This window comes from Myiozetetes cayanensis, unplaced genomic scaffold (genome assembly GCF_022539395.1).
Source record: "Myiozetetes cayanensis isolate MyiCay16 unplaced genomic scaffold, myiCay2020 scf28, whole genome shotgun sequence".
NCBI lineage: Eukaryota > Metazoa > Chordata > Aves > Passeriformes > Tyrannidae > Myiozetetes > Myiozetetes cayanensis.
In genome coordinates this window covers 233,530-258,385 of record NW_026087499.1, presented here as the reverse complement: position 1 = coordinate 258,385, position 24,856 = coordinate 233,530, and the positions used below count along the sequence as shown (strand labels likewise).

The 24,856-nt window shown below is 46.6% G+C and overlaps 1 protein-coding gene across 8 annotated transcripts in view; it reads left to right on the top strand.

Moving 5' to 3' along the window:
• CAMTA1 (calmodulin binding transcription activator 1) overlaps positions 1–24,856 on the top strand; it is a 225,458-nt gene that overhangs the window by 101,679 nt on the left and 98,923 nt on the right. For all 8 annotated transcript variants that reach the window (XM_050322445.1, XM_050322444.1, XM_050322442.1 and 5 more), the window contains one exon: positions 19,170–19,241. In XM_050322445.1, the coding sequence (XP_050178402.1) occupies positions 19,170–19,241 (72 nt within the window). The remainder of the gene's footprint in view (positions 1–19,169; positions 19,242–24,856) is intronic.

Below are 24,856 nucleotides of genomic sequence, written 5' to 3'. Positions count from 1 at the left end.
GCACACTTTGGGGCCACACATCCCTTTCCTTGGACCTTTGAGGCTGCCTTTTTATTCTTTTGGCTGATGTTGGGGCTTGAGGAAACATGGCAAGTCTTGCCGTGGAGCATCAGTCCTCCTCGTCTCCTCCCAGGGATCCCTTGCCTTGTGCTTGCTCCCTACCAGTGTTCCCCCAGGCAGTTTTTCATGCAGATGAGAGAGCCAGTGCCTTGCTGACAAATGAGCGCAGGGACGTTTTAGTGGCGTAGCTGTTGAGGTGTAGAGATCACATTAAATTTCCCTGACTCAGCACTTCGGGCCTTTGGAATAACATGCCAGAGAAGAAAGGCAGGCTTTTGCGTCAGAGGCACTAACAGGGGCTTGTTAGCTCCTCTCGTGAGCCTGACATGGGGCAGGGCAGGGCACAGGGCCAACTGCAGTCAGAGGCACCTCTTCCAGCACTCAGGAGTCCCTGAGCACCTGCTGCTGGTGGCAGAAGGAAGCAGATCCTGGGGACTTCTGATTGCTGTGTGTCTCTGCCTTTTTGACTCCTCCCATCGAGCTCACATGTGGGCTGATGGATGAAGTACCTGCTCATGGTCAATGGGTAAGGGCAGGGGTGCCCTTGGTCATCATGCATGGCTGGTCCATACCTTCTGCTGTGATGTAACAGCTCATGCGTGATGGATGGGCACAAGGAGTATCTGTATCCCAGAAAAGGACAGGAAGGGAATCCTTGCCGTGCTGCTTTAGATGTTTCCCCTCTTTAAAACTGTTCTAACTGGGCAAACAGTGCATCAGAGCCATGCAGTTATCACTCAGGCAAAGGAAGAGATCTGTGGGTATCTCTGTTAAGCTGTCACACAGGAACCTTCACCAGGCATGTGTCTCCTCTGTCAGTGCCAGCCCCAACAGCAATTGGGTTTCACAGCTGCCTGCACATGTGGGCCGAGCCATTTGTCCATTCCAAAGCCTGAGCTCTTCCAGGGTCATCGCTTCCAAGGGTGCAGCCTGCTCTTTGACAGATCATGATTGGATTATAAGTCCCAATTGACCACTGCTTTTGAGATCTGTCTACTGGACAGCTTTTAATTCATGAGATGTGTGTGTATTTTTAACATTTGAATGCTATTTGGTACTGAGTAAAATCCCATACAAAATTTTAAGTGCCTTCCAGATATGTGGCCTTTGTCAACCAGACTTTGAACCTCCTGAAGGAATGAAATCAGGTCTGCTTGAAGAGAGCTATTTCCCATAAAATCAGGTTGGCAACCATTAAGTGTAGTCACATCCTTTAATTCCTTATTAATTGAATCTCATATCATTTTTTCCACTGCTTTGCTCGGGACTGATGTTAGACAAGTCAGCACAATGTGAAAGAATGAAGGGTTTGTTCTGCTTGACCTTTTTGGGTATTGATTAAAAGATAAATTATTCAGAACTTGAGTATTATATCCTGCAGATGACCAACACATGTGTTGTTACCTCTGTATCTGAGAGAAAAGTCTACCCAAGAAATTGGGTAGGCAACAAAACCCGGGCATGACCAGAACCAACCATTGGGGTGCTGGGTCCCTAAGGGTGCAGGGCGGAGTTTGGTAGTGAAAGGGCATTTGGGCTGGACCTGGTGGGAGATGCGTCAACCAAATACATCAGGTACAGCAAGGCTGATAACACAACTGTGGTTTCATCACCTGTAACCCTGTGTTGTCGGGAACAAAAAGACTGATAGTTTTTTACTTCATCCAGTAATATACTAGAAGAAGCCAGCAGAGAAGCCTGCAAGTTTGCTTCATCCTGGAAAAAATTGTGGAGGGTTTTTTTTTAATTTAAACATTCTTGCTTCAAGCTTAAAAGTGTTCTTATTTGGGAATCTGTTTCCAGTTATTTGCAATGTGCTAATTACCCAGTGGCAGAACCTAAGTGGGTGTAAATTGTCATATCTCTGCTGACTTCAGTGGAACTGTGGCAATTTGCACTTCAGGAGGATCTGTCGCCTAGATTCTTGCCAAATTTGAAATCTCTTTGCTCTAACTTGTCTGGGGAGCCTCGGGCTCGAGGGAATACAGAAGAAAACAAGCATTTTGCAGGGCTTAAAATCCTGCGCGTCTCATTGATTTGTTGGCATTCGTGTTTGTTATTCAACCCGCTGCTGAACGTAATGGATACTTGAGCCATCTCACTGATGAGAAAGGAATCTTGCTTCAGATCGCGCCGTTGCCTTGGAAACGGCTGCAGCGGTTCCCACGCGGGCTCCCCGCAGGCTGGGGGCACCCGGGATAATTCAGTGCAGAGCAGGCAGCAGCACGCACGGTCCTCAAAGCCTCCACGGAGTTCAGAACACGTTAAGGGCTTGAGCCTTTTTTCACATCCATTGCTGTGAGCATGCATCTGGCCAGGACCTCAGAACACTGGCGGCGTGGCTCGGGGTGGCAGAAAACCCCTTCCTTCCCAGACACCTGTGGTTTGTCGCACAGCTCACTCCTCCTTCCAGATCAGGCTGCTTGAGAGATGCCTTGAGGGGATGGTAAATGGCTGGTGGGGGATTTCAAACAGCAGGGCATGAATACAGATCTTGTTGGCCATCGAGCATCTTGACGGTTCCTGCTGTAATGGCCATTTAATTGATTAATCCTAATATAGAAGATTCTTGCTCTCAGTTCCCTCTGCAACTTTTTCAGCTCAGTGTCATTTTGGAAACCAACAGAAATGATTCTCTCATCTTGCATGGATAAGAGCCATGGAAAAGGTGATGGCGATGGCAGAGCCTTGAAGGCATCAGTGTTTGGCATTCGAGTCAGTGGTTCAGGTGATGCCAGCCCTTTCTGCATCTCTTTTATTGCCTGCATGTTGGTGGCAGAGAGCTTAATAATTCTCCAGTGAATGAGCTGACCTTCTTGGGGGAGATAAATCCACAGGCAGTGAGAGATTTTTCCAGAATATTGTTTATAGATCATCTGCTTGTATGTCTCATCCCTTTCCCATTCAGGACAATTTGAAGACGGTAAGACCCTATTTCCAGCTGAAAGGGGGAAAAGGCTGGGGTGTGGAGAGCAGAGTGGGCTGCAGAGGCAGCCTCTTGCCAGCACCTTTGACCATACCTGCCCATCCCATGTTTATAAACTACTAAATGTTAAAGTAAATATAAGCATGGATTTCAGGAACAGGTGTAATGGACCAGGTAGCAGATTTTTATGTACTTTGGGCCTAATTCATTGACATTTTGCCTGTACAGGCGTATTGTTATCTTTATGTGGCTTCTCTGGAGCCCCTGGTGGTCTAGGGGGTAAAGGCGCCGCGCTATCACCGCGGAGACCCGGGTTCGATTCCCGGTCAGGGCCACTCCCGGGCAGGTGGGGCTCGTTAGCCCTTAAAGGCAACCCACCTACGTCCTAAGGACCTCACTGCCACCGTCCAAGCTCGCTTGGCCCCGGCAGATGAACCTTAGGATTAAAGGGTGGGCTCAGTTCCGCGCACACTGTGTCTCACCTAAAAAATCCAATGCGCAGGCTGGAAGGTGTAAAGACCTTCCCCGGATCTTCGCTCGCGAAGACTGGCCATTATTATTATTATGTGGCTTCTCTGGTTGACCATATGGGTTTGTTGGCTGCATAGTATTTTTCAGCAAGGATGCAGCAAACTTGCCATCTGGGTGATGTTTGCCCAACTACTTGAAATAGTTGGATTTTTTTAAATATGGATGTGAGAAGTCTGTGTTATCTGCGGTTTTAGCATGGGTGGTGTGCAGTTTGCCCCCCTCAGAGCTGACATGCGAGAGACTGGCTGGGGAACTGTGACCAAACCCTATGTGCTGGGCAGAGCCACCTCTGCCCCTGTTCTCTGCACAGCTCTGCAGAGCTGGGCAGCTGTCTGGGTAGCTCATGGAGAAAACTGTTTCTTTGCAAAGATAGTTGATATTCCAGTAATACAGGTGTATTTCACTGCACTTGAATTGGTGCATTCCATAAAATTGATTTGTGGATGCAGAGACGACAGCAACTGAACTGCAGGAGCCATTGATATTCTTGGAGTTTTGCGTCTTTGTCCAAGCCTTCTCATAGAAGTCAGGTGCCCGCCACGGGGCTCATGAGGACAGAATCAGGCAGGAGCCCAGGACCGAGGGTGTCCGTGACATTCGCATGAGGGAGTGCTGGGCTCAGTGGCCAGATGAATGCCACAGCTTTTTCATCCTACTGTAGTTCTTTTTTTCCCCTCTCCAGAGTATAGCTAGACTTTTGTTGTGTTAGGACAGACTGAAACCTTATTTGAGGTTTAGGCCTTGTGGCAGAGTCATCATAGGACCCTGGAAAAGCCACCCCATTCTGGAGCAGCGTGATCCATACTCAGAAGGCTCCAAACACCACCACTATCTCTGTCCTGTGCAAATACCTGTCTGTATTATTCTCCAAACAACTCCATTTCACATGTTCCTGCTGTCGTCATGATGAATCGTTTCCCGTACAGCTTTGGGATGATGACTTCTAAATTTAGGACTTGGCTTCATGAAGGCTCCCTGGCTGTGGGTGTATGACAAAGAGCAGTTCTGCGTGTGGGTGCCAACAGTGGAGCTGGATGGCTGGCACTGCCGTGTGCTCATCCCCCTCACACAGCTGAGCTTTGGCTTGTGTTTAAATAAACACTGCGCGGTTTAAAAAACCGGGGATAACACGTACTTCCTTGGCAAACCCAGTCTTGCCAAGTCAGCACCTTCTGCAACTAAACATGCCTGGGTTTGTATGTTAAGAGAAAAGAGAAAGAGAAGAGGATGATCGCAACAAAACACACTACCTGCAGAAAAAAGTGCTTTTCTAAAACTGCCTCTGCCGTTGTGCAAGTGGGGGGTCTTTATTTGGGTGTGTTGCATTGTGCTTGGGAAGTTTTAGTGGCCTAAGGGTCCTTCAATACTATATTTCCTTGCACCATTTATTGTGTGTCTGTAAAGTTACCGGAGGGGAGTTTTATATTTCAAGGTGGGTTTGTGCCGTTGGCAGTAATAGTAATGGAATTAATAATTACGTTTTTGTAGAATTAATAATTACATTTTAATAGAATTTTCATTTGCAAAGTGCATTACAGCTGGTCTGTAATTAATTGCATACCTGTAGTGGCACTGAACTGTATCAGAGACTCCACATCAAGAGCATTAGAGAAATGCATGAGTTTTAAGAGGCTTTGTTCTATTCTCACTTGCAAGCGCAGCCGGTTTAAGTGTAGACCCCACCCTGGGCTGTGGGCTTTGCATCTTCCCAGTTGCTGGTGCTCTTGCTTTTCTTCTTAACCAGTTTTTTGCTTAGTTCTGTGTCTCCATGTGTGCTTGCTCAGTGTCTGGGTGATGCTGAGGGTGGTTCTTCTGAGCTCATTAGTTTATTAGCTTTTGAACTACGCTCGTTGTAGATGTATTAACTGACAAAGTAAACAGCAAAGTCGTGAAATTCCAGCTGAGTGTACTTTCGTTTGTTTTAAGCATTGCAACCTGAAGAAGACTGTTTCAGGGACAGAAGATAAGGTGTGTGGTCCACCCAAGGTCATGTGGGACCATGCCAGAGCCTGGAGCCCAAGGCAGCTCCCATGGCTCAGGGGGAAGTGAGTGCTGCACCATTCAGCACAGGCAGCACCTGTGGGCCACAGATTCCTTCCCACCCAGGTTTTGGCTCTTCTCTCCTCTACAGTCACAAAACAGTTTTAATATTTCATGAGAAGTCTGTCCACTTAGAATAAGATAATTGATACAAGCAATTTTAGTCCCCTTTAATATAACAGATCTCAAGTGTGAAACCTCCTTAGTTAATGATCAGCATAAAATAAAAGTCTTTTTTTAGTGTAAGTTCTTAGTTAATTTTATAGTTCAGTTGAAGTGAAAATATCATTAAACAGAATAGTATTAAACTTTATACTTATTGGGCCTCCCCTACTCTGCAAGGGAGAGGTGAGTTGGTGTCTCGACTACCTAATGGCTAATTTGTTAAGGGTGCACACGGAATTTCAGCACCGAAAAGGTTTGAAGGTCACCTTTGTTAATGTTATGTTCAGCTGTCGTCCTGTTTATTTCGGAGCTGTGCTGACAAGAGCCCTCAGTGCTGGTCTGAAGGCTGTGCGGGCAGCAGAGGAGGGTGAGGGAGCTGCCGGGAGGAAGCACCCGCAGCGCCTCAGCAGTGCTTTGCCACCCGCCTGCAAGGAGCTTTGAAGGGTACGGAGTGCGCAGCTCTGTGCTGCTGACAAAGGACAGGGGATGTGGTTTCGTCTTCTCCTCCCACTGCCTTCCCGTCCTTCCATTAAGTGAGGTTTGATTGATTCTGTAATGAGCCAGGCAAAAGCACGCTGCCTTCCCCAAGGCAGGGCACAGAAACAGACACGCTTACTGTTTTAAACCCAAACCAGGCTGTAAGCTAGACTGTATCAAAATGCAACATTGCCATGGATGAGCTTGGGAAAATGAGGGCAGAATAGCAGTTTTCAATTTCAAATAGAATTTAGTACTGTAAAGGAAAATACAACGAGGAAAGAAACTGTTGTTAGCTTGAACTACAGAAGATGCTGTTATAGAAAGAAACATGAAGCATACCCTGTTAATTTGGGAAAATATAGGGGTTCTGGGAGTCAAAAAGTCCTGCTTCAGTAAGGTAGGTGAACTCAATCCACTTTCCAGAGCCATCTGCCACGGGCTCTGCAGTGACCATGGGGTCCTTTCATGGGCATACTTGCTCTGCAGCATCCTCTTTATGTTGGTTTCCAACTCTTTATCTAGTTCAGTAAATATCCCTTTGAGATTTGTGTATGGTAGAGAAAAATTCTCACGAAAAGGAGCCTCTCAGTCCTAAGGGTAAACTTTCAACCAGAAGTAGCATCTGCTGTTGATGGATTTGGAGGGACTGGAGATTTTTAAATGTGTTTGTCTGAGCTTCTGCTGGGGAGCTCAGAACCTGTTGACTGGGGGGGTTTGTGATGGCTGCACTTCCTGGGGCTGCTCCCTCCTCTGAGCTGCCCATTGGCATGTGGACAGGACCCAGTCAGCATTTTGGGGCAACCAGTCCATTTTTCTATGGAATTTGAAGTGTACTGGGGCGTGGTGGTGACAGAACTGTCCCCTCAGGGTGCCTGGGAAAGTGGCCCTGTCCTTCTCCCTGTCTGCTCTCACCTGAACGAGCCAATGTCTTTATTAGCTGCCCTACTGGTAATCTGCTGCTGCTGAAGATTAATAGAGAAAATACTTTCTAAACACTTCTGCCTGCATTTTCATTAATCTGTGCTTGGAAAATTAATCTTGTGGGGCGACCTGCAAAAGGTGTTAATTGCCGTTTCAGAGGAGGATTTATCAAAAGTTTGAGAAGGTGCCACAGCCACTGCACAGTGGTGGCAGTAGTTCCAGGGTACTGTCCTTGCTTTTCAGACCTCTGAACTTAATGCAAGTCAAACCAGTTCTTTTCAAAAGCTCTTTGGGGCAAAGTGCAGCCTTGGCTGTGGAGAGGCCGAGTTCCTGCCCATTCAGGTTCAGTGTGGGATTAGAGAAGAAGGAACAGGTGAATAATTGAATTAATGTCCATCCTTAATACTGTATTGTTATTTTTGAAGACTGCTCAGATTGGGATTTTTTGTTGGTTTTGTGGGGGTTTTTTACAGTTATCAATTATGAAATTTGGCATGAAAATGGAGTTGTGCGCTAATGCGAGTGGCTTTCGTGTGATGATAATTTATTGTCTGCTTTTCCTTATGAAAGCCACTCAGTAAATTCCTTGTGATTTGTAAACCTACAGGCAACGTGTTGGATATAAATGATGGATTGTACAGCTGAGGGAACAAATTTCTACCTGCCTGTGGGACTCATTTCTAATGACAGTTTTGTGGTGTCAGTGGGATGTTTGAGAAGCAAGCAACCCAGAATTTTTTGTTTTCTTTTACTTTTGCTTGAATATTGAACTTGATTTCAGGGACTGAGAAAATCTTGCTTTTCAATTTTGTGCTGTAGCCACCTTAAGTAGACTCAGCACACTGTCAGTCTCGGCCAAGCATCTTCTCTTGGCAGTGAACAAGCACATGAGTGTCTGCCCACCCCTTTCTCCCAAATGCTGAAAAACTTGGGCTTATAAAAATGAAACAAACACTGTTTAAATTGACGCATGTCACTGTGAATCTTCTTATGATCAGCTCAACACTGTGAACCTCTGGACACTGTGAGTTACACGAGAGAGCACTGATCTGCTTTTGAGCTGGATTTAGCTACTGAAGGTTTTGGAAAGTGAAGTTTCTGTGTATGGGTATGGACTTTGTAAGAGGGACTGCCCTCAAGGGATGGTATTTCACCATTTCAGTCTTGAAAAAAGCTGAAATAGCCAGTGGTTTCATGTTCAAGTGACATCTCAGTTCTTGCTCAGCACTGTTGTCCAACAGTTCTATTTCCTGGCCCAGCTGTGTCCATCTCTGCAGAAGGACAGAAGATTTCCAGGATGTTGTTGGTCCCAGGAGTAGGGGAGGGTGCTCAGAGCCGTGGTTCCACACACCAGTCGTGCTGCTGCTGCTGCTCTGAGGGAAAACCGCCTTTTCTGTTGACAGCCCTTTGTTCTCACAGACAAGGAAAAAATTGTTTGGGTTGAGCAAAATGCTTCTCTGCCATTGCCAGTAAAACACTTGGAAACTAGGGAAACGGAGAGCACAGATCTAATGGCTTAAAGCGGGGAAGTCTCCTTTATGAGTCTCATGGTCTTTTCCAATTACTGTCAACCTTTAAGAAATGTTGTGAATGCTCTGATTGGCTGTGGTGGGGAAGACGGAAGATTCCCTCTGCATGTGAAAAGGTGATGTACTAAAAATGATTCAGCATTCTGTTTTGTCAAATAGTTCATCAGCGCTGTCTTGCTTTTATTGAGAAAATATGCAGAAAGCACTTCAGAAGTAAAACTGTTGAACCTGCCAGCTAACCACTTGACTGTGATTTGTAAAAGTCCTGTGAGCTGTCCCCAGAGGCTGTGGCATGGCAGGACTCTATAGCCAGGGCAGAGTTGGAGGAGGATGTGCTGGAGCTGGCCAGTGCCCTGCTGCTGCCATCACCCTCCACGCAGCAAGGCCTGGGCAACCTCCAGGTGATGTGGAAGGTGCAGATGTAGGGGACTTTGCAACGCTAAAAACACTGCAATTCGACTCATGCCCTCTGTGAGTGTTTTCAGCTTCTTAGTTAAAGATTATAAAAGGTTGGAGAGGGATGTGTAAGGTCTCATCTGTGTGAGCAGAGTTTAAGCCTCATTTGTGTGAAGCCTTGCATCTAGTTAATCAGCAGAGACCCTCCCGGTCTGTTACTGGATGCTGGTGACAAGTCAGTTAAAGTGAAGTTAAATCCCTTGTGTCAGATTGTGTGCAGCGGGCACAGCAGGGTGTGTTCTCAGTGGCTGCACCTCTGGGTGGCTATCCGGGCGCTGCGGTTGCGGCTGAGCAGCTGGGGAGATGCGGGAGCACCTGCCAAGCAGCAGGTACAGGGTCCCAGCATGGCAGAATCAAAGGTCTTGAAGCCAGGTGCTGGCTGGTGCTGTGTGGGCAGTACGTGGCAGGACTCCAAGTGTCTCTTGGAGGACAGACCACGCAGAGGAGCGCCAGGAGCTCTTGGCAGGGCAGCCCTGTACCTTTTCTGCCCCAGGCTAAGTGGCCCAAAAGGCAGGAGGAGAGGAACTGTTCAGATCCAAGATCCAAGATGCCACCACCTCAAAGTCCCATTCCTGAAAGAGTGCAAATAACTTGTTGTTGGCAACGTGTAGACAGATCCTCTTTAGACAGCTGTACTTCAAATGCTAGTGATAGAAATCACTATTATTTTACAATGAGAAGAAAATTTGCTCTTAGCTTGCCATCTTTGCTTCAATCTTTCAAAATGTCTCAGAGCATATAGAAGACATTTCCTTTTGTGTTTAGAGTTGTATTTTCCTTCCTCAGCAGTCCAAGTGTCATAACTGTTAAATAGCCCTGAAGGGCTCTTCACAGGGCAAAATCCCAGCAAATAATGTCACCTCAGGTAGACAGAATGAAGGGATCTGAGGTTCTGCCACTGTTCATACAGACAGTACCCTGGTCTTGTATATCTTTCTATAGCAAACCTCTTCCACTGTTCACTGTTTGTCATGAAAATCGGTTTTCCCTTCTCTGATAAAAAATTAATACAAGTAAAACGTCAACCTTTTCACTGCTTATTGAACGTTAGAAACACTGGGCTGTCTGCTGGTGGTGAACTTCCGTAAATTTTGGTGCACTAATCTTGAGAAATTAGTACTAAACTGTTTAGGTTTTTTGGGACAGGAAATATTTATAAGCGGATTGTAAGCAATATAAACTTAGTATTTCTACAGAAAAACATTCTTAAATGCCCACTTACTGTAGCTCCTGCCATTGCTTGTGAGCAATAGTGAGGCTGAAGGATTTTAAATTGGAATGGGAAGATTTAGTATTGGCATACACAATAATTTGTTTTAGGTTGTGTAAATGCTTTTTTATAAATGGATTTGCTCAAAGGAGGTTTGAAGATCAGGCCCTTCCGAGTTTTCTATGCACCTGGATTCAATTTTCAGAATCCAGGAGCTGCTGAAGACTTTAAATGACTTCCTGAAATGGGAAGGGAATATCAGCTTCCACGGGAAGTTCCCTGGCTGGAGCGCCCAACCACGCCACAGCCACACACTCTCCGCTCAGTCTGGAATTGTGTCACCTTTGCAAAGAGCCCGAAGTGACCAGGTGGGGTGGGCAGGTGTTGGTCACTGAGTCACTGACTGCAGCACCTACTGCTCTTAACCATAAGCAAGAGGAGTAAAAAGGACAGGACCCAGAACCTGAGCATGTCCCTTTGCAGTGTAGGATATCTGTGATGGTTCCATGGCTGATTTTGCCCAAGGGAGGATGCCAAAAAAAGATTCCAACTAAGGCTTCTTGTCCATCACAAAATTAATTCAAGATAAAACTGTGTGTGTAATTAATAGTTCCCAAAAGTTCTTTTAGATGTTTTTGTGTTTCTTATTAGTTGCATGTGTTAGAACTTGTGTCCTTATTCACCTGTGTTGGACAGACAGTGAACGCGTCAGACCTGTGTCCCTCGTGTGATCGTGCCCCTGCCCTGCACCCCCTGGATCATTTCACATGTGGCTTGTTTCTGTCATATGTCTCCAAAAATACCATCTCAGCCTGCATTTCCCCAGGGCTCTGTCAGATATTGTCTAGTTCTCCCTTTCTGTGATGGTCTTTTATTTTTTTTTCCTAGAGAAGAGAATCAGACAGATAAAAGCCAAAGTTTCCCACTTGGGTGCAGCCAGCCTGCCTCTGATGGCCATGATGGAGGCAGCTGGGCTGGAGATGCAGTGCTGTTCTTATCACAGTATTTGCTGCTTCAGTCAAGTCTCCACTAAGACCAGCTCAATAATCCTTTTTTTGTGCAAAGCTTCCTCAGATGTAAAGGTATTTCAATCTCGACCTATCTTCATTAGCCTCTGCCCGATCTGTTCAGTCTCAGACCCCAAACAGCTGAGACAACCAACACAGACATTAATGGTTCCTACAGCTTTGTATCTGATTATCCATTGATGTTGTAGGAGACATGATTAAAGCCTTCAAATAAAGTTGCAGCTAAATCCTGTCATAGCCCAGCCCATTATTTTTTTGTTCTCTATTAGGATTTTAGGCATTTCTTTGACATATTTTTATTGCCAGATTAGGAGGAAAACACTTGACTTGTTTGCAGCATTCTCATTATATTGTCTTTCTGACATTCCTGAAAGAGAATAAATATAAAACACTTCTGTGTATTGTGTCATATTTCAGTGTGACATTACTATGTTCCATGGTTTACCAGTTCACAGTTCTTCTCACTGTGTGGTGATAGTCAGGAAGCCCTCGCGCAGGGGAAGTGAAGTGGTGGCACAGGCTGAGGGGGCTGCAGAGGTCGATGGTGTACAGGGACCCAGGTAATGCCTGTCCTGTAGGTTGGTTGCATTCCACTAGAGACCCACCTGGGCAGTGTTGGTTTAGAGCATGAGCCTGTGGAGTCAGAGCAACCTCTTGTACCACTTTTCCTCTTACTAACTGCCCCCTCACATCTAGGTCAATGGGATGGTCTTCCCTTACCTGAGAGTATGGGAGTCTGGCTTTTGTATGGAGCTTGTGTCACCCAGATCTGCTCTCAGTAATCCCTTGCAGCCTTGCAGACTGTTCCATATATACAGGTGCCATTAGACCATCTGTCTGCAGAGCTTGTGCTGCCTTGTTTGTACCCAGCTCCAAAGGGGGCACCTGCCTCCACGTCCCTTTGAGGTTAGTTGGTAGAAATGAATGTGGGAATTCTTCCCAGTGAGAATCCATGTATCCTGTGTACCTGGCTGAGCAGAGTTTGCTTGAGCTGTGTTACCAATTTTTTTGGTTTTATTGTGTCATTCAGAGTGTCCACAAGAGCAGCACCCACACTGCATGGCCTCTGTCCTAAAAATCAGTGATTTCTGCTCAACTGTGCTCCTACCCATCACCTGAAATATCTCCCAGGTCTCCAGAAGACCCTGGAGATTATTCTGGATTATTGAAGGTGGTGCCACAGCCAGGCTGTGGGGGTCTTTGTGGTACAGGAAAGCAATGGGCAGGACTAATGGGGAGTGGGATGCTGCAGGATGCCCAGCTGGATTATCCTGGTCATCACCCCAGGAGAGGTTTTATGGTTGATGGGTTTTGGGTTCAAGTGACACGGGTAGCAGGGAATGAGGTAGGTAGTGTGAAACCTTTTGTGTCAGATTAGGAAGTGGGTTGAAAAGGATATTTCGTGACTAATTGGCCATGACTGATGGCCCTAAGGAAACTCTGAGCTTTTGGAAAGCTTGTAATCCCGTCAAGGATCGGGTGCACACTCTGGGCTCAAGTTGTTCCTGAGGGAAAGCGATGATGTTTTCCTCCTACATCTCACAACTTTGCCCCTATACAGGCAGAATTCCTCCAGTACTCTTCTCACCCAGGCCAGGGTGATTAAGCACTTAAATTGATTAATCAAATTTCTTGTGATGAGAACTACTGTCATTCATTAATCTGAATGGGATTATAAATAAGAGCTGGCAGAGAGGGGAGACAAACATGTTGACAGATAGACCTGCTGCTTTGAATACAAATCACATCGCTGCATCTGGAGGGTCTGAGCTCCTGGCAGCCTCAGGATAGAGCTTCCCTAAAGGTAAAATTAGACTGAGATTAAAGTATCCCTGTATTAATAAAGAAGTATGCATTTATGAAGAGGCAGGCACTGCGGGGGGGTGTGGGGCTGCATACCAATGATCCTGCGGTGGGATGGCTGTGGGTGTTGCTGCCGTGGAAGCATCAATCCCCATGTACGCCGATTTCTGTCGCTAAGCCAATGTCATTAGAAGATTCATTTGTAACAGTTAAAACCTTGCAATCTTTGCAGTGACTTCAGAACCCCACAGAGGGAAAACAGGGTTTGAAAAAGAACCCATTAAACATTTAAATATTTCATTAAATATTGAGCATTTCAAAAATTGCTTTCTAACGAGTCTCAAGTAAACAGAACAATATTTGTTAACTAAAACCACCAGAAGTGACAATGCACAGGCTGTGTAACCTCTCCTCCCTTGCTCAGCCATCACATGAGAGCCCTTGGCTTATTCTAGGAATTGTTATCTGGGTATGGCTGCTGGTGGCATCGAGGGCATGAAGGGTTTCAAACATGTCAGGCAAAGAGCCGATAGGATTAAAACCAAAATCTCTGCACCAGGCTGAGTGCCTGCACGGCGGGCCATGCCTGGGGCTGCACCACGCTGAGCCACAATGCTGCAGCCAAAAAGTGAAGGGTCGGGTTCTCCAGGGTTTTGCAACCACCTAGGAATGTTAAAAATGTTTTTGGGATCTGCTGTCAGTAGGGACTCCTCATCAGACCTGGCAAACTGTAAGCAATCGCTTAATTTCTGTTGACATTGATAAAAGGCGAACCTTGCCAACAGAGCAGCTTAGCCCAGGCTGAGATCTGAGGACGTGGTTTTGCACTTTGCTGAATCAAAGTTACTATTTATGGATGTCAGAGGAAAATCCAAACCTGTCTAATATCTGTGTTTTGCTAAGCTGAGGAGTGAGGAAACACGTTTAGCAGCATTTTAGTTGAAGATTTGTAGCAGTAACGGGAAATTTTGGGTGACACTTTTTAAGTCAAAACAAGAACTCCGGGGGTAGCCTGCCGGCCTTGGGGATTCCCCAGGGTTCAGGCACAGTTACACCTCCCTGGTTTGAAAAGCTGAACTGGGGCCAATCTTCATGGGGAAACATGGGGGTCTCCTGTCACATCCCCATCAGCTCAGCATTGCTGTGCCTCGCTGTGCCCAACGAGCGTTACCACAAACCTGTTCCTCCACTCTCGTGGCTAAGCTTCCTCAGGCCCTCCCTGGCTGCATTTTGCTGCTGGGGGAGGACAAGGAGGATTGATGGCACATGGCTCCCTATGTGTGGTGCTGGCCTCGAGTCAGGGGTTTATAGCAGCACACTGGCTTTTCTTGGTGAATCCTGATTAATGGAGCAGGCGGGAGCCGCCGCTGTCTCCCAGCTTCCGCAGCTGACAGGGGAGAGCCTCATCTGATGTTTGAATGGATTTGGAACTTGTCTGTGGCTTTAGCATCCCTGTCCTGAAGGAAGGACGGACCATCTGCTGAAAGATAACCCAGTCTCAGAAGGCACTCACTTCAGGTCTGTTTGAAAAGAGAGGTGACACACAATATTTGAGGGTTTCCCCCATGGTTGCTAATTCACTGGCCAAGAGGCAGCTCCCAGTTTTCAGCTGCCTTGCTTTTACAGCTGGGCTGTGCCCTCTCAGAGGATCAGCACAGAATGTTGTGGGTACTGGTTACAGACACAGATGGACAATGACTCCTACATGTAAAACAAATTTATCACTACAAACAGCTGTCAAATTCCTCTGATCATGATTTGTGTGAAATCCAGAGGAATTGGTTTCAGGAAGAGTGGATGGTATCTCTGCTGGGATATGGAAAAGTTGATGAAAAGAATGGGATAGCAGTGGTATCTATAAGAACAGATAATGGAGATATCTGTGATAAAATCACAGAATTATTCTGTATATCATGATAGGGATATATAGTCTATATATAATGATAGGGACGGGATAGTAAGGTTTGTCATTGCATTTTGCCTGTACCACTGAAATACAGGTTGCTGCATTGAAAGATACCCATGTGAGAACTTACAGGCTGCTTTTCCATTTTCCCTTGCATGCCTCTGAATCCATACCTGCACGGCTGCTGCTCCTGCATCGCACCTTCCTGGTTCGGTGCTGGTTTCAGTAGGTGAGGGTGAGGGCGAGGGCAAAGTGTGGTTGGGCTCAGATACAGCTGCTGTTTTAGGTGACCTGTACCCTGTCATCAGGATGATGAGAGGAATGAAGCCACCGCCTCTTGTGGCTTTCCCAGGAGGTTTGATCCACGGCAGCAGTGCTGCCACTGCCAGCAGTGTGCTACTTACGGATGGAAATTGGTGAGGAAGCTCTGGAATGGCTGGTGTAATTACAGAGGGAAATCCCAGCAGCACGGGGGTGTAACAAGGAGGCGATGAGCTACTGGGCTGAGCACACCACCACCACAGAGCCAAAGAGCAGAGGGCATGGTCCTATTGTCCTTTTCCCCCAGAAACCTGCACAGATCCTGCTTATGGTGTCCGCAGGCTTGCCAGGGTGTTGAAAGTTGAAACCTTACACCAGGAAATTACTCAAGTATATTTTAATAGTTTACAGCCACAGGTCTTACATGATTTGTTCTCTAAAGATTGATTTAGCTTCTTATTAAGGGAATTGGGAATTCAGTGTGAAAATCTGAACAAAATCTAGGCAGTTTTTAGGTTTTTTTTAAAATATCCACTAGTGTAACTCACTGGGGAGAAGAATTTCAAAGCCTGTCCAACCCTATCTTGAATTTTTGATTCTTCTGCTTTCCTATTTCCATTCCCAAGGTGTGCTTGTTAAGGAAGAACACCTCAGCATTATTGTATTATTTTTAAATAAGCCACAATCACTGTAAGGAGCTCAGGATAAAAAAATCCACTAATAATTTGATTTTTTATTCCCCCTCCCCGCCTCCAAGTTTTTAAAGTTTGGTAATGCCAGATGTGCATTGCATACAAATGGCAGGGTGGGCAGCTGTAATTGCACACTCTCCCCCAGTGCCCAGAGAAGGCCTTTTCTCTTTAATTACCCCTCGACTTGTAAAGATATGAGCTGCAGTGGAGCTGGTGGGGCCAGGCTCTCAGGCAGCAATGGGAGGGCTGTGCAGGAGGTGCCCACAGGCAGGTGTGGGTGTCTCATTCCAGGGATCCTCCCATGGCAGCAGGATGCGGTCTGTGCTCAGGGCACGCACTGGGTCATCTTCAGGGACAAGGACACACTCCCAGAGAGGTGACAGGACCACACCACCATGGGCATCTGGGTCCCAGCATGGCAGTGGGTCAGAGTGCTCCCTGCAGGGCAGCTGGTGCGGTGGTGTCGCTCAGGGCTCCTTCAGAGTCAGGCTGATGCCGGGCCCCGTGGGAGGTGATGACGGCTCACGTTTTAGGCCTTGTTCTCTACACAGCAGTCAATGAACTCCTGTGGTGGCATTTCTCCTTAGACAGCTCAGAAATGCCTTTTCTCTTCTCCTGGAGATTTTGTAAACTTAAAAGAGAATCATGAAAAAAAATGTTCTCTCCTGTCCAGCCCATTAATTCAGCCTGCTCAGGACAGAATTAACCTTGGCAAGCCTTGCAGAGGAGAGAGTTGTTCTAACCTTAAAAATCTGCTGATTAAAGCTGGTTTCAGGAATTCGATTTCACTTAATGTGTTGGCTGAGCGCCCAGCCTGGCATTAACATCTCCACAGACACACAGGCCTCCGCAGCTTTTACCTCCCCACTAAAAAATAAATAAAAAAAATAAAACCCAGATAATGAAACCCCTGTTGCCTGCTCTGAGCAAGAATTCATTTTAAAGACAGCTTTTGCTAAAGGCATTACTCCTGCCCTGGTTACCTGTGTGCTCCAGCCAGGCAGGGCAGTAATTCCGCTCTCCTCATTAGTTGCATGGTGGTGTCCAACCAGCCGGGTGCTCGGTGACCCTGAGCCATCCTGAGGCCGAGGGATTCATCCCACACCAAAAGCAGGGGTCAGTGGGGCCAAGTGTAGGAAAATCGCCTCTACACCCTCCTCCCCTTAATCCCCGTGTACCGAGCCATCGGGCTGCAGACTTTGTGTCATCCACAGCGGTTAACTCATTACCCTTGAAAATCCTCCAAAACAGTGATGCTCAGATTTCCTAGCTTTCCATTTTTATCCTAAAGGGGTTTTATATGCCCTTTTATCCAAAAATTAATGTAGTTTTTATTGCTACCATCACTCATTTTGCCTACGCTCCATGTGCGCTCCCAGGGTCTGTTTCTCCCCTGCAGCGTGTTTCTCCGACACTGTGGGATCTCTCACTGCCCATGGGGACAGTCCCTGTCATCTCTCTGAGGCCAGGAGTTTGCTCACTGTGTGGGTCTCCTTCATCCCAGCTGCCCAAGTTAGAACATCCAGCCTCTAAACATCAATCCAGAGTCAGATTCTCATGTCCTGTCACCATGGGGAAAAAAAAGAAAAGAAAAATTTAAGAAATCCCTTTTGTATTCTGGGTGCTTTGTGAATTCTGTGAATCGTTAGGATTTTTTAAGTGTTTGCTGAAATGTTGAAAACCATTTTCATGGAGGTGGGAGGCTTTTGTGTGATTCATTATTGACAGCTCCAGAATTAGCCACGAGACATCTCTGGAGAGGCAGGGCAGTGCTCCCGCCTGCTGTGCACCATAAGCTGCACCGAGCCCAGCACTGGCACTTTTTGGGTTTTGTTTTAATCAGAGCGAAGTTTCGATTGACTCTACAGCAAGTCAGGGTGGGAAGCTAGTGGGGGGGATGCTGGAATATACTGATATATATATTGCACGAGGTGCTATGGATGTCTGTAGTGGCTGTGAAGGCTACTCCAGCTGCTCCAGACCGGTTTTCCCACCCTCACTGGGAAGCAGGTCGGACTGGGAGATGCTGCACCTCCCAAACTGCTTTCCTAAGAGGTGGGACCAGCTCTGAGTCAGCAGAACTGAATGTTGCAGACCTTTCCGTGCAGCCCCCAGTGCTGTGTGCCTGGAGTCACTGTCAGGGATTATCCACACAAAAGGCAGTGGCTGTTCCCTATCCGAGTGGAAGGATTTAAATATTAAGCTTTTCTTTGGATTATTTTCTGCCAGGCTTTTTTCCCTGCTCTGTTTTTCCTCCCTACATTTCTGTGTGTGGAATTTACCCTTGAAACATTTGAAAGTATTACTAATCTTTGTAATTTCTGTTTCAAAAATAACTCGGTGATAGCAGCCAGCAGTCCTTAAATCCTGTTTAATTCAGGCCAACCTTGGAAGTGGTGATCCTGGAGAGGGGAATCTGCCACAGCCTTCTGTGTGCTCGCCAAGTGCACACATCCAGAGGCACCATACCCCTGTGCACTCAGGCGTCTTTGAAATTAAAACCAGTTTTGTGTGTTTGGGTTATACTGGACTTGGTTTCCAACTGGAAAGTTTTAACATACTGGAAATTTGATTTTTTCCTGAAGAAAGAATTCCTTGGCCTTGCTGATTTTAGTTAATCAGAGAAGCAGAGTTTATTTAAAAAAAACCCCAAAGCCAAACAAAACCAGCAGAAAAGAAACAAACTGTATTTTGGCATTTTGCTGTCTAAAATATCTGGCAGCAATTTTTTCAGTTTACAAACATAACATTTTCAGTTGAAATACCCAGGAGATAAACCATGGAAAAAGAGATGTAGGTATTATGTTTGACAAAAAATAAGAATAGGTTAGAGCGAAGATTCAGATGCAGCCCCCAGAGCAGCCCTGTTGGTGTCGGGATGCTGAGCACTGCTGGAGCCTATGTTGGCTCTGGCCACTCCAGGGTGACCATGCTTGGGCAAAGGCAGCAGGAGGGGAGGCTGTCGGGGAAGGGGTTCTGTGACCTGTAGCAGTGCTTAAAAACACCCCACAATCCTGTGTCGTGTGTTACCAGCCTCGACCAGCAGCAGAATGATGTCTTTGGTGGTGGGTTGCACACTTGCACCCCATCCCCAGCACAGCCTCTCAGGCAATGGTTCCTTCACTAACCTGACTCTATTTTCTCTCTTTTTGTGTCCCCAGTGCCTGTATGGCTGCTACGTCCATTCCTCCATCATCCCCACGTTTCACAGAAGGTGCTACTGGCTTCTGCAGGTAGGATGGCGACAAGTTTCTCTCTCCCGGGTCACCCGGTCGAGCCCATGTTCGGCTGCTGCTGGGGTGGTCAGCGTCCCACGTTTCCCTGTCTGGGGGATTTTGCTTGTCTGAAGAGGAAATGTGTGTTCTTAGTTGTATGTCTCTGTTCAGAGAGATGATATATTTTCTCTAGCAATAGAGAGCTGATGCCAGGTCAGACTTTTCCTAAACATGAGTTCTGCTCAGGTGAGACTTCCTGGAGGTTTTTGGTTGTGTTGTTCCATTCTGAAATGAGGTAGGAGCTGGGAAGCCAAGTGCTATACAGGCATTCCATGGTATGGGAGAGAGATCAGCTCTAGGGCTGTGTTTGAATTTGGGGTGAACCATGGGGCCAGCCTTACAATGGATCTGCTCTCCTCCAGTGAGGAGTTTAGTCTCTGGAGAGACAAGACACTCAATGATTTTTCCCACTCAGTGACTGTTGTGGGAACAGCAAAGTCCCAGGAGGAGTCAAGCTGAGTTTTCCTCTTAGTTACAGAGTGTTTGGGCAGCTCCCCCCAGGCGGGGGGGGGGGGTGTGCTCAGGGTCGTGTGTGGGAGTTTGCTCAGGTGGTGTTTGCTGACCCTGTCTTTGAGGAGCTGTTTGTATTCTTGGCTGGTTACCATGGTGTACAAAGTGGAAGCAATTTGTCTTCTTTTGTTAGAAAACAGCACTTGATGCATATTGTAATAATACTGTTTTAAAGCTTAAACTCCCATGGTCCTGAAAACTAACAGGTCTGACAAAAGTGACATCTGTTTCTAGAATCAAATGGAAAATAACCCCTTTTTCCCCCGGTTTTGCAATTGCACTTTCATAGTAAAAAAGAAGACACTTCTGCTGTCACTGGGGCAGGACAAGACACCTCATGACCTGAAGAGGACTGTGCCTGCACCACGAATATAATCGAAGGGAACATGCACCAAATGTCACTGTGCTCTGTGCTGTTTATGTGCTGTCAGCTCCATTTGCACCCACAAAATAAAAATGCCACACGCAAGGAAAGAGGAGACACCTGGCTGCAGTGGTAGGAGCAGCACTGCACCTCACAGAGCAGAGCTGTGGCTCCTCTGAAAATACATTGTGACCATGTTGATCTTGCTCTCTTATGTGCTGGCCAGGCTGTGCCTGTACCCCCTGAGAGGTCTTTCTCTCATAGGTCATCTCTCTTATCTTCAGCCCTGGCTGCTGTGGCTGTTAGCCAGCATCTCTCTGGTGGGTTGCACTGCAGCAGTATAAGATCTCCGAGCTGTACCCTGGGGTCTGACCCCTTCAGGTTCACAGGGTGTGTGATGATGTTTAGTCATCTTCTTTGCTCTGGTAATCACTTTGGATCAAGAGGAGCGGATGGGAAGTACATTTCTTAGAAGCCTATTTATAAAATGCACTGCCGGATGTCTCACTGTGGCAGTGGTAGACTGGTATTCCTCAACAAGGACACATTGTGCCTTCTCTGTGGGAGGAAGAGGGGTCTGTGATTCATGACAGCATCTCCCAGGCATAAATGGGCATCCTTCAGTCATGTGCTCAGGGTTATTCAGCTGGGAGAAAGGAACTGGTCAAGAATAGATGATGCTTTTCTATTGTCTGCACAGTGTTCGTGTTCAGCTCCATGGTGAATTCAGGGGGAATGAGAACAGAGAGGGAGGAGGTGTTTTGTTTATCTTCTTCAGAGGCTTGCACTTCAACACCCCCCAGTAAATGAGTTTGATATTCCAAAACAGGTACAGCCAGGGCAATGTTTAACATTAACCTCCAGCAACGTGTTTGGCTTTTTAATTCACAGAGACACTTGGGTGACTTGCCCTTTTTTTAGAGAGACATTCAGCACCTTTCTGGGACACGTAGTGCACTGCCTGTGAGTCTCTGGTCAGTGGGGACTAAATACAATTAGTCTGCGATGCTGCCTTTGTTTTATGGGATGATCGTCCTCCAAATCCTATTGTCAGGTTAGATACTGATTAAAAATCCCCATGCAATTGTTCTCGATCTTTTCCGCATCAGATTTTCAGTGTAAAGGCCAGGATTCAAACCAGCCACGGGGACTCATGATCTCCCTCATGCATTTACACTGTGCTGTAGCCATTAAATGTCTGGTGGTCTCTGATTTCTTACTTTAAGCAACTTTGTGTTGTTGTTTATGATTGACATGACGTGCCTGCTCTCTGTGGACTGGTCAGAGGGATAAGAAATGAGAACCAGTCAGCTGGAGCTGCACAATGCAGTTTTCTGTGTCTCCTAGAATTTCTCCTGCTGTCAGCAGAGACCGTGGTGATGGCGGCTGGTGGGAGTGGTGGGGTGGCAGGTCTGCTGCATGGGGCACTGCAGCTGAGGCCTCCTCCTCCACTGTTCTGAAAGGGTTAAACATTTTTGAGACATTTCCTGTTTTTTTGATAATGGGTTTTAAGTGCTGCCTTACCCCAAATACCTTTAATATTTGTAATAGGTGTTGTAATTGCTGAGCCAGTGTTTGAGTGTTTCTTCAGGAGATGGTCCAGGCCTGGGCTGAGGACTTGGGTGGCCTCTTCACAGTGTTCTGGGGAGGACTCCCGAGTAGTACTTTGTTTTTTATTGTTTTGCATTGGAGAGTATCCGTAAGCACCAACTGAATATCAAAGGTTTTCACAATATTTTCTCTTTAAACTGTTTTTTCCTGGATTCTTCCTTCTTATACACTTGAATATTCAGCAGTTTGTTACTATGAATGTCTGCACTGATGTTTGATGCTCCCTGAGTGTTCCCATCCTAAAATGCATTTTGTCTGAAATGGGCAGAAAGTATCGAGGCCTGAAACTCAGTTAAAACATTTTACACGACATCTGTCACTGTCCTGCAGAAATTTGGTGTTCATTCTGTATTTTTTGCCTCAAATTTTCAATTATGTCCTAAACAAGAGGAAACCCTTCCCATTTCTTTTTGATGGCACCCCATCAGAGCAGCATTTCCCTCTCTGATCGCTTGTTCTGTGCTGCATCAGCAGCATCTCCTGCATCCCTGGCTGGAGCAGCGACAGACAGCTCGAGGGTTTGGGACTTTTTCAACATAAATTGGAAGCATTACAAGCTCATAAAAATTCTCAATACTTTTGCTTAGTAATGGTTTTTTATATTTCATTTGGGTGAAATAGAAGTGGCTGGGCAATAAAGCACTGAGGATGCTGCACTGTACATGGGCACTTAGATGGTCGTGTATGTTGGCGGGGTGGGGTGTGAGCGAGGCCTCAGCACAATGAGCCTCTGTGTGTTTGCTAACGGGATTATAAACTGTTGCTGCTACCTCAGCATGTTTTTCCAAAGTGGGTTTTAACCTGTACAATGAAATTAAGTTTGTATAAAGTCTAGCAGAGCACGGCCTGAGGTGCCCAGCCATTGTCAGCATGTCCGTGTCCCAGGCATGCCTGGGATCCAGGTGGCTGTTCACAGAGCAGACCTGTGCAGCAGCCGTGCTTTACCTCCCTCGGGTTTCTGTTCTCACTGCCCCACCTGCATGTGGAACTGTGTGGAAAGGAACCAGTGAAGGTGTGGGGGGAGCGCACAGCACTGTCAGGAGTACAGAATGATCTTCTGCATTGCTTTAGCTCTGAGCTGCAGCAGCACAAGTGCTTTTGGTACCAACCACTGTCAGGATGCAGCAGTCAGTCCCCTTTTGTCATTGTTGGGCTTCATGATGCACAAGCATTTTCAGAGAATGAGGAAGTTGTAGATACCCCTTTCATGCTTCTTTAACATGCCTTTGACTTGATGTCTGAAGGATGCTCTCTTCTTTCCCTCCTTTCATCTTCTCACTGGCTCTTCTGAAGTCACCGTACTCATTGCTGTGTCTCTGCTGCCTTGCAGTCATCAGAACAGCCGTGTCTCAAGACTTCCCATCGCGTTTTTCAGAGATCATTAAAGATCTGAAATACTCCTGGAATCGGTGGAGCTGTGCAAAAGCTATTGCTCAGTCCAACTGAAATCACAAGGGTTCTGTAAACTCTTTCATAATAATTGTCTGTTTTCATTATTTTGATTTCTTTTTGTCTAACATATTGGCTCCTGAAAGTGAATTTCAGAGTAACCCTGCAGGAGAAGCTCCTGTCCTCCCAGCTGTCTCCTTCCTAGGAGCAAAGGGTCCTGTGCACCATCCTCCATAATCCCTGAGTGTCAAAGAGAGCACAGTCCATGTGCTGTTGGAGAAAGGACAAACCCCAGAGCCCTGTTTGCATTTGCAGCCATCTTCACCGGGAGACTGTGGAAAGAAATCAAGACGTTGCTTTCTTGAAAAACATTTTCTGTGACAGAAGTCTGTGGTACATAACACTGAACTGTGGCTTGGGCTGGACTGTACCCTGTATCATCCTGGATCCCTGTGAACCAGAGATGGTTGGACCTCAGCAGCGTGGATGAAGTGGGGCTGCAAGAGTGACAGTACTAACCTTCTGATGATGTTACAGTAAAGGGGAGGCAAAGAGGATTACAAATGAACTGGTGTGTCAAAGGCTGGAAACATTTTAACAGGAGTGCTTTATCTTTTATAATGTTTTTATAAATTATTTATTAACATTCTTGCTGCATTTTCCTGAGAAATTGGGTAGAATTGCAGAATGTACAGGAGGTAGATTATATTCCAGAAGGAAGATGCCTGTGATTAAAAAACAATTTCCAACCCTTTCAAATACATAATTTTATTTTAGACGAGCAGGCTGCTATTTTTGTATCACTCTCCACCATTTTAAAGAAAATCCCATATTTGTTCCCTAGATATATGAGGAGACTGACGTTAATGCGAGCAAACTAAAAAGCAGTCAGAACGCTTTAGTTGTTGCTTAAATAATCTGTTGTCATTTATAGAAGAGATGCGTTTCCCAAACTGCTGGGGGACGTGCCTGGGTTGCCGATTGAGAGGAGTTCTGACAGGGGCGACAGGGAAAAGGCCAAAACATGGCTGACTTCCACAGAAAGGGAGAGCAGGTTTTGTACTTTTGGCTCTTGGTGGAAATGATGCCCCGTTTTCCCCAGACACCTGACCCGGGGGAGGGAAAGCAGCAGCTTTGACCCTGCTCAGTGGCCGCAGCCCTGCCACGTGCCATGGCATGGCAGGGAGCAGCCACAGAGCGGCTCCTCGTGCCTCGTCCGGCAGCTTGGGGCGGATATGGCATCGAGCCTGCATGAACAGGAGCACCTGCCTTACCCAAAATGGGTTTTTCCCCTGTGGCTACAAAGGGAACTGACAGCAGGGTTGGGTCGAGGGTACCTGGGGATCCTGCGAGAAGCCTGCCATTGCTGGGAAACATCAGCATCTCAGCAGGGCCACACAGAAGTGGCACAAATGGAAACAGGATTACTTTTGCTCCAGCACCCACCCCGCTGTTCTCCTGGGAGGACCCAGAAAGCAGCACTGTCATCCCTCCGATTCTACTCCAGTTCAGTCTGGTGACACTGTCAGCGAGACATTCTCACGGCAGGGATCGCAGCCATGCAGCAGCACAACTCAGCTGGAAATTAAATCAAACCACAGGCTCCAAGACACTTATTAATATGCTCTGTATACTGAGGATTAGGCTTTTGGTGACACTTAAATTGAATTCTAATGCTATTTTGAAATATATAATACGC